General features: G+C 44.3%; 1 protein-coding gene across 2 annotated transcripts in view; it reads left to right on the forward strand.

The window, feature by feature from the left end:
* CTNNA2 (catenin alpha 2) overlaps positions 1-21,159 on the forward strand; it is an 877,929-nt gene that overhangs the window by 542,729 nt on the left and 314,041 nt on the right. For both annotated transcript variants that reach the window (XM_077478018.1, XM_077478019.1), the window contains exon 5: positions 10,960-11,160. In XM_077478018.1, the coding sequence (XP_077334144.1) occupies positions 10,960-11,160 (201 nt within the window). The remainder of the gene's footprint in view (positions 1-10,959; positions 11,161-21,159) is intronic.

Consider the following 21,159-nt stretch of genomic DNA (forward strand, 5'->3'; position numbering starts at 1 on the left):
TGAGGCTTTTACAGCGTCCTGGGGGAATTTTGGCCCACTCATCTTTGCAGAATTGTCCTAATTCAGTTACATTAGAGGGTTTTCGAGCATGAACGGCCTTTTTAAGGTCATACTACAACATCTCAATAGGATTCAGGTCAGGACTTTGGCTAGGCCACTCCAAAGTCTTCATTTTGTTTTTCTTCAGCCATTCGGTGGTGGACTTGCTGGTGTGTTTAGGATCATTGTCCTGCTGCAGAACCCAAGTTCGTTTCAGCTTGAGTACACGAACAGATGGTCGGACATTCTCCTTCAGGATCTCTTGGTAGACAGCAGAATTCATAGTTCCTTTTATCACGGCAAGTCTTCCAGGTCCAGAAGCAGCAAAACAGCCCCAGACCATCACACTACCACCACCATATTTTACTGTTGGTATAATGTTCTTTTTATGAAATGCAGTGTTCCTTCTACGCCAGATATACTTGGACACACACCTTCCAAAGAGTTCCACTTTTGTCTCATCGGTCCACAGAATGTTGTCCCAAAAGTCTTGGGGATCATCAAGATGTGTTGTGGAGAAATTGAGACGAGCTTTGATGTTCTTTTTGCTCAGCAGTGGTTTTCTCCTTGGAACTCTGCCATGCAGGCCATTTTTGCCCAGTCTTTTCCTGATGGTGGAGGCATGAACGCTGACCTTAACTGAGGCAAGTGAGGCCTGCAGTTCCTTGGACGTTGTTGTGGGGTCTTTTGTGACCTCTTGGATGAGTCGTCGCTGCACTCTTGGGGTAATTTTGGGCGGCAGGCCACTCCTGGGAAGGTTCACCACTGTTCCATGTCTTCGCCATTTGTGGATAATGGCTCTCACTGTGGTTCGCTGGATTCCCAAACTTTGGAAATGGCTTTATAACCCTTTCCAGACTGATAGATCTCAATTACTTTCTTTCTCAATTGTTCCATATTGCTCAATTGTAAGGATCTTCTGGTGGACCTTACTGTGTCAAGCAGCTCCTATTTAAGTGATGCCTTGATTGTGAACAGGTGTGGCAATAATCAGGCCTGGGTGTGGCTAGAGAAATTGAACTCAGGTGTGGACAACCACAGTTATAGTATGTTTTAACAAGGGGGGGCAATCACTTTTTCACACAGGGCCATGATGGTTTGGATTTTTTTTCACCTTTAATAATAAACACCTTCATTTACAAATTGCATTTTGTGTTTACTTGTGTTGTCCTTGACTATTGTTTAAATTGGTTTGATGTTCCGAAACACTTAAGTGTGACAAACATGCAAAGGAACAGGAAATGAGGAAGGGGGCAAACACTTTTTCACACCACTGTATATAACCTTGCCAAAGACCCCTCCACCACACAGCCCTCCCCGGAGGGTATATCATCCTTTCTAGACAAACTACAACTCCCACAAGTATCACCATCCCAACTCGATGAGCTTAACAGCCCATTCACGATAGAGGAAATTAGACGAGCCATCCACAAACTCCCAGTAGCAAAGTCTCCTGGCCCTGACGGCTTCACAGGAGAATATTATAAAATGTTCCAGGACATTTTAGCGCCCTTTCTATGTAGTACCTTTAACGCAGCTGCCAAATCCGCACAATTTCCCCCTGAAATGCTTAGTGCTCGAATAGTAGCTCTTCCCAAGCCGGGAAAGGAGCCCGACTCCCCTAAAAATTTTCGACCCATATCACTGCTAAATATTGATATAAAAATATATGCTAAACTTCTTGCTACCCGATTAGATAACAACCCTCATTGATACACCCAGACCAGTCTGGATTTACGAAAGGCCGCCAGGCATCTGACGCCACTAGACGCATGATAGACCTTCTTCACCATGTCGAACACACCAAAACTCCATCCCTACTCCTATCTCTCGACGCCGAAAAGGCATTTGATAGGGTGCACTGGGGCTATATCTCATTGACGCTTCGTAAATTCGGAATGTCAGGTCCAATCCACGACTACATAATGGCCCTCTACTCAAACCCATCTGCCAGGGTACTTGCCTCAGACACCCTCTCAGATCCCTTCGATATCACTAACGGGACAAGACAGGGATGCCCGCTCTCTCCACTAATATTCAACTTAGTTATGGAACCCCTAGCAGAAAGCATTAGAACCAATAGCAACATACAGGGCATCCGCATAGCAGACACTGAACACAAGATTAACCTCTTTGCGGACGATGTCATACTATCAATCACAAACCCAGAAAAATCACTACCAGAAATCCAAAAGACGCTAGCCTGGTTCGGAGAAATATCATATTACAAGGTTAACGACACTAAATCGTATATACTAGATCTGGGAGTAAGTAAGGACACCAGTGATCGACTCAAACTACTCCTCCCTTACAGTTGGGCGCAGTTCAGTATAACGTACCTTGGCATCCAACTTACTCCTAGAACGAAGCCTCTATTTGAAGCAAATTATCTTCCACTTCGAACTAGACTTCACACAGACCTAACCAGGCTGGCATCGGTTGAATTCTCATGGCTGGGTAGACTAGCGGCGTTTAAAATGCTACATCTTCCCCAAATATTGTACCTGTTCAGGACTGTCCCGATCCCCATCCCCGCCAAGTATTTCCAATCTCTACAATCTCTCCTCTTAAAATTTGTTTGGCAAGGCAAAAGACCCCGCTGCGCAGGGTCCCAGCTGACTAAACATCGTATGGCGGGCGGACTAGGCTATATTAATTTCCAAGATTATTACTGGGCCTCAATCCTAACACAAGCTAAAGCATGGTTCTCCAAAGCCTCATCCCCTACCCTATGGGAATCCATTGAACGATCCTCAGTCCCAGGCAAAGACCTGGTACCCTGGCTAATGGCCCTCCCTTTAGGAGGCAAACATACTCGAACCCTATCCCCCCCAATCCTTGCTACATCCCAAACTTGGTCCAAATTAATAAAACTCTCCTCTGATGACCCCGACTGCTCCACTGTACCTATCCCCATTGAAACACTTCAACATCTGGTCGAAGAATCCGATTTTAAACGATGGAAAGGATTAGGAATAAATCACCTAAATGATCTGGTTAGCGAGAATGACATTACACCTTTTCCTACTCTGTGCGCACAATACCAACTTCCCTGCTCTGATATATTTCTATACCTCCGCACTAAACATTGTATCAATTCTCTTAAAACACGTACCATAACGATTCCCCGTCCAGCTTGGCAGTTCCTTACCTCTTCCTCTACACATATTAAGGGCATATCTCTGTTCTATAAACTGTTTAACCACAAATCGACTTTTGTCAAATCAACTCCCCTAATCCGCTGGGAGAAAGATCTAGGCCATTCCTTCACTGAAGACGAATGGGAAAAAGCAGGTAGATCTGTCTACAAAACCACCAGTTGCTCCACCCTCTGGGAACTAGCATATAAAATAACGTATCGCTGGTACCTGACCCCGGTCAGGATATCCAAATTTGACTCTGCAATTTCTGACCTATGCTGGTGAAACTGTGGAATGAAAGGCAGCTTACTCCATATACTCTGGCACTGTCCAAAAATCTCAGAATACTGGAAAGCAGTATACCAACTTATGACTGAGGTGACATTATCTGATGTACCAAAAAAACCTTCTCTTGCCATACTATCTTTATCGCTGAACAGGTTTCCCAACCCAATTAGACACATTATAGCTCACATTCTTCTGGCGGCAAGGCTTAACCTTACCAGGAAATGGAAAGATCCACTTCCCCCCACCCTACAAGAAGTACTTCACACAATACAGACACATTTTACTCACGAATCAACTCTAGCACTAACCCATAAGAGCTCATCACAGACTCTCCTCATGTGGACACCATGGATAAAATGGACCGAATCACCAAGGTTCTCACAAATCTTTGAATAAGGTCAATAGCATAGAGATCTCTAGATTCCTTAACGGAGCGAGGGGGGGGGGACCACCCTTCAGGGACACAGAAGTGATCCCTATGCGGGGTGTCCAGGTGGGGTGTTCCTCCTGCACTTCTCCCATAATACAACCTCCAACACGTAATGGGAGTCTGTGCTGAGCTTCACTGCAAATCTTGAACCACATCACGTACTTACTAAGCTCTTTGACACATGAAGGGTTACAAACAGGCGGTAGTCACCTTTTTTTTTTTCTTTTTTTTGCACTTCCTAGGGTAACACCATTAGACCCAGGTAACGGCAACATTGCATATGAGCCATGGTATCTGTTTCTTGATCACCTACTGTTTGACGTTATTTCTTTTCTATTTTTATTTTTCTTGATACTTGATATTTGAACAATGGAACTGTTTGTGTTATATGTGCTATGAGACAATCATCTATGTTCACCTTTTGTTTGTAATGAAAATCTTCAATAAAAATCTATTGAGTAAAAAAAAATTTGATCTAACAGGATTTATCCACTCCCTATACACTTACCCTACAGCTCAAGTATTTACCTCAAGAATGCTGTCCACCAAAGTTTAACTGACGAACAGGACACGGCATGAATGCCCCCTTTCTCCTATAATTTTTTTCCCTGACCAATGAACCCTTGGCAGAGATTTTTAGATCCCACACCTCCATACTGGGAATTTGAATTGGCAGAAGAGAACACAAACTGGGTTAGTTTGCGGATGACATTATACAGTGGTGTGAAAAAGTGTTTGCCCCCTTCCTCATTTCCTGTTCCTTTGCATGTTTGTCACACTTAAGTGTTTCGGAACATCAAACCAATTTAAACAATAGTCAAGGACAACACAAGTAAACACAAAATGCAATTTGTAAATGAAGGTGTTTATTATTAAAGGTGAAAAAAAATCCAAACCATCATGGCCCTGTGTGAAAAAGTGATTGCCCCCTAAACCTAATAACTGGTTGGGCCACCCTTAGCAGCAACAACTGCAACCAAGCGTTTGCGATAACGTGCAATGAGGCTTTTACAGCGTCCTGGAGGAATTTTGGCCCACTCATCTTTGCAGAATTGTCCTAATTCAGTTACATTAGAGGGTTTTCGAGCATGAACGGCCTTTTTAAGGTCATATCACAACATCTCAATAGGATTCAGGTCAGGACTTTGGCTAGGCCACTCCAAAGTCTTCATTTTGTTTTTCTTCAGCCATTCGGTGGTGGACTTGCTGGTGTGTTTAGGATCATTGTCCTGCTGCAGAACCCAAGTTAGTTTCAGCTTGAGTACACGAACAGATGGTCGGACATTCTCCTTCAGGATCTCTTGGTAGACAGCAGAATTCATAGTTCCTTTTATCACGGCAAGTCTTCCAGGTCCTGAAGCAGCAAAACAGCCCCAGACCATCACACTACCACCACCATATTTTACTGTTGGTATAATGTTCTTTTTATGAAATGCAGTGTTCCTTCTACGCCAGATATACTTGGACACACACCTTCCAAAGAGTTCCACTTTTGTCTCATCGGTCCACAGAATGTTGTCCCAAAAGTCTTGGGGATCATCAAGATGTGTTGTGGAGAAATTGAGACAAGCTTTGATGTTCTTTTGCTCAGCAGTGGTTTTCTCCTTGGAACTCTGCCATGCAGGCCATTTTTGCCCAGTCTTTTCCTGATGGTGGAGGCATGAACGCTGACCTTAACTGAGGCAAGTGAGGCCTGCAGTTCCTTGGACGTTGTTGTGGGGTCTTTTGTGACCTCTTGGCTGAGTCGTCGCTGCGCTCTTGGGGTAATTTTGGGCGGCCGGCCACTCCTGGGAAGGTTCACCGCTGTTCCATGTCTTCGCCATTTGTGGATAATGGCTCTCACTGTGGTTCGCTGGATTCCCAAAGCTTTGGAAATGGCTTTATAACCCTTTCCAGACTGATAGATCTCAATTACTTTCTTTCTCAATTGTTCCTGAATTTCTTCGGGTCTCGGCATGATGTGTAGCTTTTAAGGATCTTCTGGTGGACCTTACTGTGTCAAGCAGCTCCTATTTAAGTGATGCCTTGATTGTGAACAGGTGTGGCAATAATCAGGCCTGGGTGTGGCTAGAGAAATTGAACTCAGGTGTGGACAACCACAGTTATAGTATGTTTTAACAAGGGGGGCAATCACTTTTTCACACAGGGCCATAATGGTTTGGATTTTTTTTCACCTTTAATAATAAACACCTTCATTTACAAATTGCATTTTGTGTTTACTTGTGTTGTCCTTGACTATTGTTTAAATTGGTTTGATGTTCCGAAACACTTAAGTGTGACAAACATGCAAAGGAACAGGAAATGAGGAAGGGGGCAAACACTTTTTCACACCACTGTACATTATACTGACATTATCCGAGCCCGACACTTCTGTCATAACAGTTCAAGAAATGTTGTCATGGCCCAGAAAAATCTCATACTACAAGGTAAACACATCTCATGCTGCGTACACATGATCTGAATTTCGGGCAGCAAAAGACCGATGAGAGCTTTTCATCTGAAATTCCGATCGGGTGTATGCAATTCCGACGTGCAAAAACTCACGCATGCTCAGATTCAACTAGGAGATGGAAGCTATTGGCTACTGGGTATTGGACTTCCTTTTTCTAGTCCCATCGTACGTGTTGTATTTCACCGCGTTCTTGACCATCGGAATTTGATGTGACCATGTGTATGCAAGACAGCTTGAGCGAAATCCCATCGGAATTCTGTCAGGAAAACCATCAGAGCTTTATCCGACCAAAATTCCGATCGTGTGTATGCGGTATAAGTGTTATGCTCTCTACCCCCCTCTCAATGTAACCTTCTAAAATTGATATTTCTATGCAACTGGAACTCCTCTTCTATCACATATATGGGCATACAGTTAACCTCCCCGATATCTAATTTGCACCCAGTAAACTTCCCTATGCTTCTTGACCAAATTTCACTTGAAATGAAGCAAACAGGTAAAAATCAAATTTCTTGGATAAAGAGAATTGCAGCCTATAAAATTCAGATTTTGCCTAAACTAGTTTACTATTTTATAACACTTTCTGTTCCCATCTCCTCACAATTTTTCTCTTGGCTATCTGCCTAATGCCGCGTACACACGACCGGACTTTTTAACATCCAAGGTCCGGCGGAACGATTCCGGCAGACCATTCGATCGTGTGTGGGCTGCAGCGGACTTTTGATTTGCAAAAGTCTGACAGACTTTAGAAATGGAACATGTTTCAAATTTTTCCGCCGGAACTCCGCCGGACCCAATTCCTACCGAGAAATCCGCTCGTGTGTATGCTAGTCCGACGGACAAAAACCGACGCGAGGGCAGCTATTGGCTACTGGCTATGAATTTCCTTATTCTAGTCCAGTCGTACGTCATCACGTTCGAATCCGTCGGACTTTGGTGTGATTGTGTGTGGCCAAGTCCGTTCATTCGGAAAGTCCGTCAGAACTCTGTCAGAACTCCGTCAGAACTCCGTCGAAAGTCTGTCGGACCTAGTCCCTCGTATTAGTCCGGTCGTGTGTATGCGGCATTACTGCAGGAAAATGTATTTGGGTGGGAAAAAAACCCTGGGTTGCAATGCTAATATTATACACAATCAAACAACGCACATTCTCACTACCAGGCAACACTTCTGGGTCAACTCCATCACTGGCTTTCCTGTCAAGAAGACAATCTTTGGGTGGATATGGAAAGGGAGGTTACTCCTGGGGATGATATTTTTGCCTTACTGATGGTCTCATGTATACACCATAAACCTGTTATACCGGACTATCTGACTATTCAGGCTACCTTATCTGCTTGGACACCGCTATACAGAATGAAAATCACCACTGATAGTTCTCACAGGATACATATACCATTGAGAGCCTTTGAAGATTTGATCCCATGCTTATCAACTCAAATGGGCAGAGAGAGGAGAAAATTTTAATATGGAGGAAGGGGACATTGCTGACCTATACCGAATCACCCAAATGAAACATTTCAGGCTTACAAACCCCCGACTTCAAATTGAAGTGTCCCAAAGGATTTAGAGCTTTCTCACGACCAAGCTCTCCAACATGCCCAAAGGTATTTCCTTCTTCTATAGTTATTGTAATTAGTGAAGGGAACTCTTAAAGAGGAAGTAAACCATGATGAGTTTACTTCCTCTTTCATTCCCTGCAAAGGCAAAGCATAATGGACTACTATGCATCGCATAGTAGCCCATTATGTGTCACTTACCTTACACAGGAGCCAGCGAAGTCACCGCTGTCCCCTGTAGTCCAGCGCATCCATCTTCTCGGTGGGGTCTCGCAGCTCCGCCGCTGTCATTCGGCGAAGCCGCGATGACGTCACTCCCGCGCATGCGCACGGAAGCCGACACGCGCGGCAGCTCCATTGTTGGAAATGCCGCGCTCAGTGCGCCTGCGCGCCGCTGTCTACGGCGTATGCGCCGTAGACAGCGGTGCCTGTCTTCGGGCAAATATCTCCTAAACCGTATAGGTTTAGGAGATATTTCTTGGACCTACAGGTAAGCCTTAATCTAGGCTTACCTGTAGGTCAAAGTGGTTTGTAAGGGTTTACAACCACTTTAAGGCATCAGCATTTTGGACAATTTCATGCTCCCAACTTTGTGGGAACAATTTGGGGATGGCTCCTTCCTGTTCCAACATGACTATACACCAGTGCACAAACAAGGTCCATAAAGACATGGACGAGTTTAGGGTGGAGGAACTTGACTGGCCTGCACAGAGTTCTAACCTCAACCTCAATAGAACACCTTTGGGATGAAAAAGAGAGGAGACTAGGAGCTAGGCATTGTCGTCCACATCGGTGCCTGACCTCACAAATTCGCTTCTGGAAGAATGGTCAAACATTCCCATAGACACACTGTTATAGCTGCAAAGGGTGGCCCAACTCAATATTGAACCCTTGGACTAAGACTGGGATGCCATTAAAGTTCATGTGTGTGTAAAGGCAGACATCCCAATACTTTTGGTAATATATTGCATGTGAAAGGCATGTGGTTTACTGTGTTTTTGTTATTATGTCACTGTTTTACGTTTTATGTAATACTTCAAAATATGAGTATAATTATAATGATTGCTGTACCATTTATTCTACTTAATAATACAGAAATAAAGTTCAGCAAAAAAGAAAAAAATACATGCAAAATCTTTCACCCTGAACACAGTTTACTATAGTTATATAGTTACATAGTAGGTGAGGTTGAAAAAAGACACAAGTCCATCAAGTCCAACCTATGTGTGTGACTACATGTCAGTATTACATTGTATATCCCTGTATGTTGTGGTCGTTCAGGTGCTTATCTAATAGTTTCTTGAAACTATTGATGCCCCCCGCTGAGACCACGGCCTGTGGAAGGGAATTCCACATCCTTGCCGCTCTTACAGTAAATAACCCTCTACGTAGTTTAAGGTTAAACCTCTTTTCTTCAAATTTTAATGAGTGGCCACAAGTCTTGTTAAAATCCCTTCTGCAAAAAAGTTTTATGCCTATTGGGGGGTCACCGGTACGGTATTTGTAAACTGCGCGTGGACTCCACCCAGTCTTTTTTTAAGGGGGATTTGAAGTCCTACTATGTACTAACCAAAATCAGGGAGAGTGCCTTTAGTAATCTGTGTCCCAGAAACCAGCAAACAGTTACTAAATAGGCCTGCTTAAAGTAGTACAAAAATTATATCTAGATTAAATAATGAGGTGTATTCTTTTTTAGCTTTTTACTCTTTTTTTTTGTATGTGCATTCAAGTTTCAGGCAATTTTGTTTAGCCAATGGAAAGCACTAGGGAAATTAGATGAATTCTTACATGCTAAAAATGCTTAAAAAAAAAGCCTGAAAAAATATGTGGAAATGCTCTATTTGCACATTTTCCCATTAACCCCCCTGACGGTATTCCCGAGTCTATCTCGGGGTGGAATTTTCATACCAAAAGCGGTATCCCCGAGCCAGACTCGGGACTGTATCGCTGGATCCAGGAGGAGGTTTACTTACCTTCTCCCTCGGATCCAGCGTTGTCTCCCCGCTGTACGAGCGAGCCGTGTCTCGCTCGATGCATCACATCGCCGAGCTCCGTGCCATGCGAGCGTTGTGGCGCACGGGGACGGAGATCGGCGCCAAATTCAAAAAGTGAAACAAACAGTAAACATACAGTATAATGTAATCTTACAGATTACATTGCTGTATGTAAATATTTTACATCCCCTTTGTCCCTAGTGGTCTGCCCAGTGTCCTGCATGCAGTTTTATGTAATAAAAACTGTTCTTTATGCCTGGAAACTGGAGATTGTCCATAGCAACCAAAACTGTCCCTTTACATCAAAAATGATTTTAGACCAGCTAGAAAACAGCGATAATAAATTGGAATCACTCGCAGAATTGAGCGATAGCGATTTGTGGGGAGATCCGTCATCAAATACTGAAAAGTAATGACAGTGACAATTCTGCAACTGAGCAAATTTCTGTGTTTTTGATTTGATTACATTATTGAATAATTTTTATTATTGTTATATTATTATTTGGTACAATTATTTATAATTATTTATTATATTATAATTTATGATTTCATTTTTCAAACTTTATTATACCCGGGATGTCTGCTAGACTCTGGTTTGGACAGATTTAAGTGAATTATTCCTAAGAATTACAGGACTACAATATAAAACGCCAAATTTTCATGCAAAATAATGGTACCGCTTTTAGCACCTAAAATCCGAAATAATCGTACCGCCAGGGAGGTTAAAGTCTAAGTCTGCCTCTTAAATAACCCATGTAGCTTTTGGAGCATCAGCAGCTTTAGGTGCCTGAGCACTCATATATGAACAGCCACCACTATAATAAATGGGATTTTGGATGTTTAGCGTTTTGGAGCTTCAAGTTATAAACCCCTCAGTTATGAATGTCACCTTACAGCCTTTGCCGAATCCCAATATGTGTAAATTGCAGGGTTAGATTCGCAAACTACTATTGATATTCTACGTCGGTATAGATAAAAACACAACATTCTGACATAGAATGTCATCTTGAAGTTCAATAGTGCTGCATGGAACTTTATTTATTTATTTATTTCCTACAGAGAACCACATACTGGAGGATGTCAACAAGTGTGTCATCGCCCTACAAGAAGGAGATGTCGACACCCTGGACAGAACGGCGGGAGCAATCCGCGGTCGTGCCGCCAGAGTAATCCATATTATAAATGCAGAGATGGAGAATTATGAGGCAGGCGTTTACACTGAGAAAGTTTTGGAAGCCACCAAGCTGCTGTCCGACACTGGTAAGAAGAAAGAAATGTCTATTCCATTTACATAAGTACAGCCTTCTGAACACTATGGGGTCGATTTACTAAAGGCATATAGGCTGTGCACTGTTAAAAGTGCAGTTGCTCCATAGTTTAGTAAATGAGGTAAAGCTTCCCTTTGCAGTTACTGCCCAATCACATGCAAAGAAAATTAAAAAAAAACAGCACTTTTGCTTGCAGATGATTGGATAATGGAAGTCAGCAGAGCTCTCCCTCATTTATTAAGCTCTGGAACAACTGCACGTGCAAGGGGCAACTGCAATTTTCAAAAGTGCACGGTCTATTTGCCTTTAGTAAATCAAACCCTTTCAGCTATATTTAGTGATAGAAAGAGCAAATCAATGAATAAACCTGCAGCACGTGATCAAGTGGATTCTTAAAAAGGTTTACTAACAACAAACATTTGATGGACTCACCAATGACCATTTGTAATAATCTAAATTTCCATCCTTGAATTATCATAATAGTGCAACCTAACCTCATCATGGTTTCATTAATATATAGCATTTCATTGTATTCCTTGGTTGGAGTTCTAGAGACCTCCAGAATATCTTACAAAATGATTTTGATAAGAGAAAATGAGTCCAGAAACGATCAACAAAAATGGTGAAAGGTCTGAAGGATGAAACAGATCAGGAACTTAATTTGTACAGTCTGGAGGAAAGAAGGGAAATGGGAGACTTGACTGAAACCCTTAAAAAAAATGAAGGGTGTGTGAATAAGGTTCAGGAGGCAGTATTTTCAATTTGAAAAGATCAAAAACCCAGGGACATGATAACCTCAAACTGAGAGAAGGAAAGTTCAAAATTAAGCTCAGAAAGTATAATAACAGACTTCAAGCAGAGGTAGAAAGTTGGACAACAGTAGGTCAATAAAAAAATGTTTGGAACTGACATACTGTAGATCTATACTCAGACAAAAAGGAGAAAAAAAACACAGAAATAGCAAAGAGATAGATAGATAGATAGATAGATAGATAGATAGATAGATAGATAGATAGATAGATAGATAGATGGATGAATAAATAGGGTAGACTTGATTGACTTCTTGGTCATTTTCTGTCATCACTCTTCTATGTGTATATGTATCTTTGTTTCTCTCCTTGTCAGAGAAGAGTTAGTCTCCTTCTAAGCTCATATAGTCATGGAGAGGATAGAAATATCCAAACTAAGTGGAACATAATAAAAAAAATGCACGTCATCCTAGTGCCAAGCCTTCGACACCGACCATTCAACCCCTCCCCCCGGGGAGTCTTTCAAGCGAAAGTTATGCCAGGGATGAGTGTTTAGAAGAAGCTTTCCTAGGGCAGCTGAGGGCAATGTCGTGTATGGTGGTCTAGATCTATAATACTATAAACTATTTCCTGCATGTTCAACAATTTTCGGCTTATGCTGTTTATTAAAGATTTCAGCAGGCTGTTGCTTAGTGGAGGATTTAAACATATTATTGTGAACTTAGCAGCTGTTGAGAAATTGCCCAATTTCAGCCGGAACTTTTTTTTTTCACCATTATAATACAGTGGTGAAGTGTTAGATCCTGTGCCAAGTTTTAATTGCTGTTGGTATCCCAAGTAAGAAATGTTCTGTTTCTTCGTGTGTTTGATGGATGTGAGTTAGAATCGGTAGTGGAGGGGAGTTTTTCAAAAGGGTAGAAGACAACAATACATTTATTTTAGTTGAGTTTTGATTGCATTTTGTGTCCCCACTACGGAGACTTTCCCATTTTAACTTTCTAAGTTACAAATGGTTTTGGTAGAGGCTTTAAAGATGAACTTTGGGCACAGGAACTTTGATACAAAAATATTCCTTAATAGCCACAAAGCATATACTGTAAATCTACTTTGTGTGCATCAAATGCCTTTACAAACTCGAATATTACCTTGTAAACATAGCAGTGACATCATCAGTCTGTACAGAGAGCAGCGTTGTGGGAGGGGACCCGCAGTCCCCACCCACTACAGGCTACCTGGAGCAAACAACAGAAGGGGTGGAAACAAGACCAGTCACCCTGCACAGGTAAACAAAGCAGCAGTGACTGGTCTTTATTACAGGAAGCTTCTGCACAGAGGTAAAGCCTCACACTGGATTACTGCACAGATCTGGAAGAAATAGACAAAGTACACCAAGATTCAAGTAAGAATACATCCGACTCTTGTATTTGGGCAATATTTTCTTATCCCGGAGTTCAGGAATAATCTTATACTGTACAGGCATACCCCACTTTTAAGTACGCAATGGGGTTTATTGCACTTTCTAGCTTTAGTAAATAAACCCCATTGTGTATTTAAAAGTGGGGTATGCCTGTATACATTTATGTCTGTGCAAGTTGCTTTAGAAAGATAAACCAATTTGAGTCTTAGCTCGTTCCCTTAAATGGTAAGTTCACCTTTTTACAACAAAAAAAAAATGAAAAGGTGAACTAACTCCAAATATCCTGGCCACCATACCGGACTCTGCTAAAAAAAAGCCACAATCCCCAGTGCTGCTATTGTAGAGGACCTTAAGCCTTATACACACAATCGGACTTAAAACTTACCCGTGGATTTCTGTCTAAAGGACATTGGCCGTGAACTTGTATTGAATATACACGACAGGACTTTTTCAGGCTACTTTCACCAAATCACATAGTTTTTCTGTTCTTTACCGCCGCCCTTTGGTCAATTTCTGTATTGTTGTCTGATCTTTTGCATTGGTTCTGAGCATGCGTGTGTGTACTTTGGACTTAAGTCCGATGGATTTCTGTACACACGATCGGACTTTGCTCCATCGGACTTTTGTTGCCGAAAAGTTTGTCTATTTGCAAAACAAACTTTTGTCCGATGAAAACCGAAAAAGTTTGTCCGATGGAGTGTACACGTGGTCGGATGCTGCCTTAAAACAGCTACCGTAATTTGCATGTTTGTTGTAAAAAAAATCAGATTGTGTGTACGGGCCTTTACACTGAAATACACAGCCCTGGAGTGAGCATCCACCATAATGCTGACAATGGCAAGTGCTCAATGGACAGTGCCGTTATGTGACCATGCTGACTAATAAGAAGCATATGCGAGGTTTCTCCTTCTGGTAAGGTGTCACAGACAAAAGTGCTTCTCATTGGTCAGTGCTGTCAAACGGTTGCACTGATCAATGAATGCTTGCCATTGTGAGCATTGTGATGGATACTCACTTTGAGGTTGAGTATTGCGGTTTACAGTTTATGGGTAGCTACATCAGCAGCCTGGAGCATCACTGCTGCTATGTGCAACGGGATTCAGAGAGGTGGCCAGGATATTTTGGAGTTAGTTCAGCTTTACCTTTTTTTTTGTGACAAGGTGAAGTTACACTTTAAATGGGTACGTCACACTGGAAAAAATAAAATAAAAGTCAGCAGCTACAAATACTGTAGCTGCTGACTTTTAATAAACATGCACTTACTAGGTCAAGGATCCAGGGCTATCCTCACCCAGGCTGGTTCTTCGCTAGTCTTTGTGTCCCCAGTACCGCCATCTTGGATCTGGGAAGCCAACTGTGACTTCCTGGTTCTTCACATCTAGATTCCCTCTGTACAAGCACAAGTAGTGCTGTACATTCTCAATGGACCTTCAGCCTCCTGGGATCTATGACCACAGGGAGGGAGGGTCCAAACTTCCTCTCAGATCATATAGTTCAGTGGTTCTCAACTCCTGTCCTCGGGACCCACTAACAGGCTAGGTTTGCAAGAGAGCTGAAATAAATCACAGGTGATATAATTTGCTGCTCAGTGATTGCAGTATTTTAGTCTGGATCTCCCCAAGCTAATACTTAAAATCTGGCCTGTTAGTGGGTCCTGAGGACAGGAGTTGAGAACCACTGACATAGGTGATCCATGTAGAAGTGGAGCAGGTACCTGCTCCAAGATAAAAACAAAACAAAACCAAAAAAACAACAAAACTACCAAAGTTAGTAGTTTTTTTTTTTTTTTTTGGGGGGGGGTCCTCTTTTTAGGTGAAGTTCCGCTTTAATGTTTTATATATAACGTTTTCCTCACTTTACATATAACATTAAAGCCAAGAAAGGGCATATACTTACCAATAGACTCTATGGGGGGAGATTTACTAAAACGGGTGCACTCAGAATATGGTGCAGCTGTGCATAGTAACCAGTCAGCTTCTAGATTTTATTGCTCAAGCTTAGCTGAACAAGCTGAAGATAGAAGCTGATTGGTTACTATGCACAACTGCACCAGATCCTATGTGCATCAGTTTTAGTAAATCCCCCCCTATATGTATAAGCCAGGAATGGACATGCATGCAGAACTAGAACAAGAATGACCTCTCTTTAAAGTGTTTCTTGGTTACCCTTCATCTTTGAAGAAATAGTTTCAAATGAAATGCAATACTTATTGCATGGATAGGTAATAACATCTCGAATTGTTGATTCAGGGAATATCCGATTGCCTCCTGCGGAGATCAGGAAGGAATTTATTTTCCCACCGTTGGAGAAAATTATAACATGTTTTAGTTTGTTTTTTGCCTTCCTCTGGATCACTATAGGATTCTTTATATGAAGGTTTACTACCGTGTTTCCCCGAAAGTAAGACAGTGTCTTACTTTCTTTTTATCCCCAAAAGCCCCACTATGTCTTACTTTCAGGATATGTCTTATATTGGAAAAAAATTGTCGAATTTTTTGTTTTAACCATAAAATTAACATTTATTAACAACCTGAACAGTATCGTATTCACCACAAAACAGTTTTATAAAAGGAAGTGCCAAGAATGTCTTGTTACAACATTGCATAACATGTAAAACAATGAAAAATGGTAAGAACGAACAGTGGAATACTGGAAGATAAAACAGATTTATGTGTAATACAGTACCACCTGCTGTATTTAATCCAGTGTGACACCTGCTGATACCCACTGGGTTACATACAGCAGATGATACCCCAGTATGCCAGTGTGTATGTTTTACTGATGTATGATTAATACTGTGTGCATTACCGTATTTTAAGCAGGAGGCGGCAGTGACAAGTGCAGGGGACGGCGCGGTGACGTATGGAGAGGGGGACGGCTCAGGCGTGGGTAGGAGGCGGCGCTCATTAAGATCAGAGGGAAATGGCAGACGTGGCGACGTATGGAGAGGGGGACGGTGCGGACGTGGGCAGGAGGCGGCGCGCAGCTAGATGAGAGGGAGGCGGCAATACCCCCGTGTTTCCCCGAAAGTAAGACATATGTCTTACTTTCGGGGTACGGCTTATATTAGCCGACCCCTCTGAAACTCCCGATACGTCTTACAATCGGGGGTGTCTTACTATCGGGGAAACAGGGTATTTATTTCTTCTAGTTTTTATATTTTTTTTTTTCTGTTGGTTGAACTAGATAGACGTGTCTTTTTTCAACTTAACTATGTGACAATGTAACTGTAATAATTGCTTGTCAGCAGTTATTTCATGTGTCTTTGAAAAGTTTCACAACAAAGCATTCCAATATCTTAAAAAAAATGGATAAAATAAAAAGATAAATAAAAAGATAAAACAAAAAAAGAAAAACCTTTTACACAACACTGAACGTTGGTATTTCTGTATACATTTCTTACTGTACACAGATACTTGAAACCAGCATGATTACTATATTTCAAGCACTCTACACGCACAACCTGCTTTCTCTTTTTCCCCAAACCAAGAGCAGCACAAAGTGGCACATTAGACATTTCCTCGGCAAAGAGAACACTATTTTTCCCTCTACATATTTTTTAAGAAGAAAGGGCTCCTCTTAAGTGAAAATGACAGGGATGGTGATTCCATTTCAGATGTTATTGCTGAACTTTCCTACGTTTAATATGTGACAGATTTTCTATTTGAAGCCGTCACACCGGAGAGGAAAATACAGAATGTTTTTCCAGACCTGAAACCTTCAAGCTTAACACTTATTCTTTTTCTGTGTTATTCCAGCAAAGGAAGATGGACGGGGTTCTATCTAATATCTAATAGCTTGTGACGGAACATTCATTAAAGTGGAAGTCCATGCAAAAACTAAAATTCATGCATCCATAGACACCACGGATCTAACACTAACCTCTTTATCCCTGTAAAGAAAAAATGAGTATACATACCATTTTGGAAGCCGATTTGACCCACTCTGACCCGATCTCCAGCGGCGGAAGCTCTGCAGGGGACATAGCCGACAACGGCTGTGAAATTAATGAGAAGTGACGTCACCCATAGAGTTACTATGAGGAATCTGTTGTCATCTGTCTCATCTGTACCCGCCTACACAATGAAGCCGCGGCTGACAACTCAGTGTGGGATCCGGTCAGGGTGGGTCAGATCGGCTTCCAAAAAAGTAAATATACTCGTTTTTTCTTTACAGGGATATAGAGGTTAGAGTTAGGTCCCAGGTAGTTCCCTATAGATCCAGGGATTTTAGTTTTTACATGGACTTCCACTTTAACATGGTTTAAGACAACAGTTAATGAGAGAGAAAGAGAGAGAGAAGGAATTAGAGTGAAGTGAAATTTGGAAGTTAGATAGAAAGTAAGGCCGCGTACACACGCGCGGACTGTTTGCCCAACCTTGTTCGTCAAACAGTTTCGGCAAATAGTCCGCTCAAAATTTGCATGAGCGGACTTGCCCACACACGAGCGGACTGTTTCAGCGAACTGTTTGCCAAACAGTTCGCTCAACTTTTGAAATGAACGGACTCGCCCACGTAAGGAGGAGGCAAATCCGCCCATTTCGAGCGCGTGTACAGGTAGGCGGGGCCCGCGAAGGAGACGTCGCGGGCTCCGCCGCCTGGAATGGGCTTAAAGGGGAACCCCAACGCCGAAAAAAATCGGCGTGGGGGTTCCCCCAAAGTCCACACCAGACCCTTGTCCGAGCACGCTACCCGGCCGGCCAGGAAAGGGGGGCGAGCGAGCGCGCCCCCCCCTCCTGAGCCGTACCAGGCCACGTGCCCTCAACATGGGGGGGTGCTTTGGGGAAGGGGGGGCCGCGCGGCCCCCCCACCCCAAAGCACCTTGTCCCCATGTTGATGAGGACAAGGGCCTCTTCCCGACAACCCTGGCCGTTGGTTGTCGGGGTCTGCGGGCGGGGGGCTTATCGGAATCCGGGAGCCCCCTTTAAGAAGGGGGCCCCCGGATACTGGCCCCCCACCCTATGTGAATGAGTATGGGGTACAATGTACCCCTACCCATTCACCTGTGAAATAAAGTACAAAAAAAAACACAACACAGGGAAAAAATATTTTATTGCACAGCTCCGGGGGTCTTCCGTCTTCGGGGGTCTTCTCGCCGGACTCCTCCGCTATCTGTGTGTAGCTCTTTTGCTAGCGGAGGAGTCCGGCTTTCTTCCTCCCCACCGCCGGCCTCTTCTCCCGACTTCGGGGGTCTTGTCCCCCTCTTCGGTTCTTCTGCCGGGCCACCGCGCCTTCTTGTAGCTCTTTTGCAGGCGGTGGCCCGGTCTTCTGTCGCCGCTGTCGTCGCCGCCGCCGCCGCCTTCTGTTCTTGTTCTTCTTCTTGTTCTTCTTCTTCTTCTCCTGGAGATGTTGACTCGACGAGCTCTCCGGCCGGAATGCCAGGGACACGCTCCGCTGCCACTTATATAGTGACAATGGGGCGGTGTCACATGGTATATGTCACATGGGTTGGTCACATGGGTTGATGTCACATGGGGACTATGACATCGTAAGGGGGCGGGGTCACCATGTGACCAACCCATGTGACATATACCATGTGACACCGCCCCATTGTCACTATATAAGTGACCGCACAGCGCGGCTCTGGCATTCCGGCCGGAGAGAGCGACGTGTCAACATCTCCTGGAGAAGAAGAAGAACAAGAAGAAGAAGAAGAACGGAAGGCGGGGACAGCGACAGCGGCGACAGAAGACCGGGCCACCGCCTGTAAAAGAGCTACAAGAAGGCGCGGTGGCCCGGCAGAAGAACCGAAGGCGGCGACAGAAGAACGGAAGGCAGCGGCGACAGAAGACCGGGCCACCGCCTGCAAAAGAGCTACAAGAAGGCGCGGTGGCCCGGCAGAAGAACCGAAGAGGGGGACAAGACCCCCGAAGTCGGGAAAAGAGGCCGGCGGCGGGGAGGAAGAAAGCCGGACTCCTCCGCTAGCAAAAGAGCTACACACAGATAGCGGAGGAGTCCGGCGAGAAGACCCCCGAAGACGGAAGACCCCCGGAGCTGTGCAATAAAATATTTTTTCCCTGTGTTGTGTTTTTTTTTGTACTTTATTTCACAGGTGAATGGGTAGGGGTACATTGTACCCCATACTCATTCACATAGGGTGGGGGGCCGGTATCCGGGGGCCCCCTTCTTAAAGGGGGCTCCCGGATTCCGATAAGCCCCCCACCCGCAGACCCCGACAACCAACGGCCAGGGTTGTCGGGAAGAGGCCCTTGTCCTCATCAACATGGGGACAAGGTGCTTTGGGGTGGGGGGGCCGCGCGCCCCCCCCTTCCCCAAAGCACCCCCCCATGTTGAGGGCACGCGGCCTGGTACGGCTCAGGAGGGGGGGCGCGCTCGCGCGCCCCCCTTTCCTGGCCGGCCGGGTAGCGTGCTCGGACAAGGGTCTGGTGTGGACTTTGGGGGAACCCCCACGCCGATTTTTTTCGGCGTTGGGGTTCCCCTTTAAGCCCATTCCAGCCGGCGGAGCCCGCGACGTCTCCTTCGCGGGCCCCGCCTACCTGTACACGCGCTCGAAATGGGCGGACTTTCCGAGCGGGAACAGTTTGCTCATTTCGAAAGTAGCCTACACACGGGCGGACTGTTCGCTCAAACACAGTTTCAGCGGACAGTTTTTCGGAATTTCCGAAAGACTTTGTCCGTCCAACTGTCCGCTGAAACTGTCCGCTGAAAGCCCACACACGGGCGGACTGTCCGCCCAAACACTGTTCAGCGGACAAGGTTGGGCGAACAGTCCGCCCGTGTGTACGTGGCCTTAGGGACAACAAAGGAAGTGTAGCACAGGAGTCCGCAGCTTAAGGTCCCTGGGTCTTTTCCCATAGTTGCACCCCCAGCCAAGCCCACAGTCACAGTCACTCCTTTGGTTCAACGAGCAGTCTAGGGGTATCCTTTTATGATGCTTTATTGCAGAACTTGAATTTGGATAGGAGCAGAGTAACTGAAGATACCCCAATAACTTTAGCAGCAACTTTAGGACACTAATTTCCTTCTGAGCAAAGTCCTTGCACAAACAGTTAGTGGACTGAGCTATAAGGGCACCAGAAACAATGCCCCCTTTTTAAACAACGCTGCCTCTAGCACTACAAAGGATAGCAACAGCACACTTTCTCAGGGATCTTTCTCTACAGTCTGTACTTACTAATGTTGGATAATTGGATGCCTCCTTTCAATATCTTCCAGACACCTTTTTCTCCAATGATACCAAACCAGATCCCCACATGAAAGTCCCTCAGTCAGCTCCAACAATTTTCAGCAGAATACCCCCCACAGCTAGCCTAACTGGCACCTCGATGAACAGCAGACACATGGCAGCCTGCCCAAAAGGGCAGCAGCAGCCCTCTAGGCTGGCATCTCCTCTTCTGGGAAAAGAACCCCTCTGCTCCAAGTCCCAGAGTATTTATGCTCCTTTCCAGCCACCACCTGGGCACTTCTCCCCCAGGGATTGGCCAGGGCTGCATAAATGTTTATCTGCTGATTAATCTCTCTCAGCCCACTATCTTTCAGAACATTTCCCGACAGACAGGGGTGTAGGTAGGTGTAGTCTATTTTCTCGACTGCAGGTGGTTCTTGTCTGCAGTGGCAATGCAGATGGAGGAGGAAGTAAAAAGGAACTCCTCTATGGTTTCCTTGGTCACAGGAAGGCATCTGATTGGATGCTGGAGGCCCATGTGACTTTGGTGGGCATCTTGGGTCAGTCTATTTAAAGCCCTGGTTTGGCGCACATTTTGCGAGTGGTTAGAGTATGGACAGCATACCCATTTGTCAGGGACAGTGTTTAGCATCAGGGAAAGGCTCCAGAGGAGTAGAGAAAGTGCAGGGCATGCCATCT

This window comes from Lithobates pipiens, unplaced genomic scaffold (genome assembly GCF_037356315.1).
Source record: "Lithobates pipiens isolate NorthernLeopardFrog02 unplaced genomic scaffold, aLitPip1_a1.2 Scaffold_13, whole genome shotgun sequence".
Taxonomy (NCBI): Eukaryota; Metazoa; Chordata; class Amphibia; order Anura; family Ranidae; genus Lithobates; species Lithobates pipiens.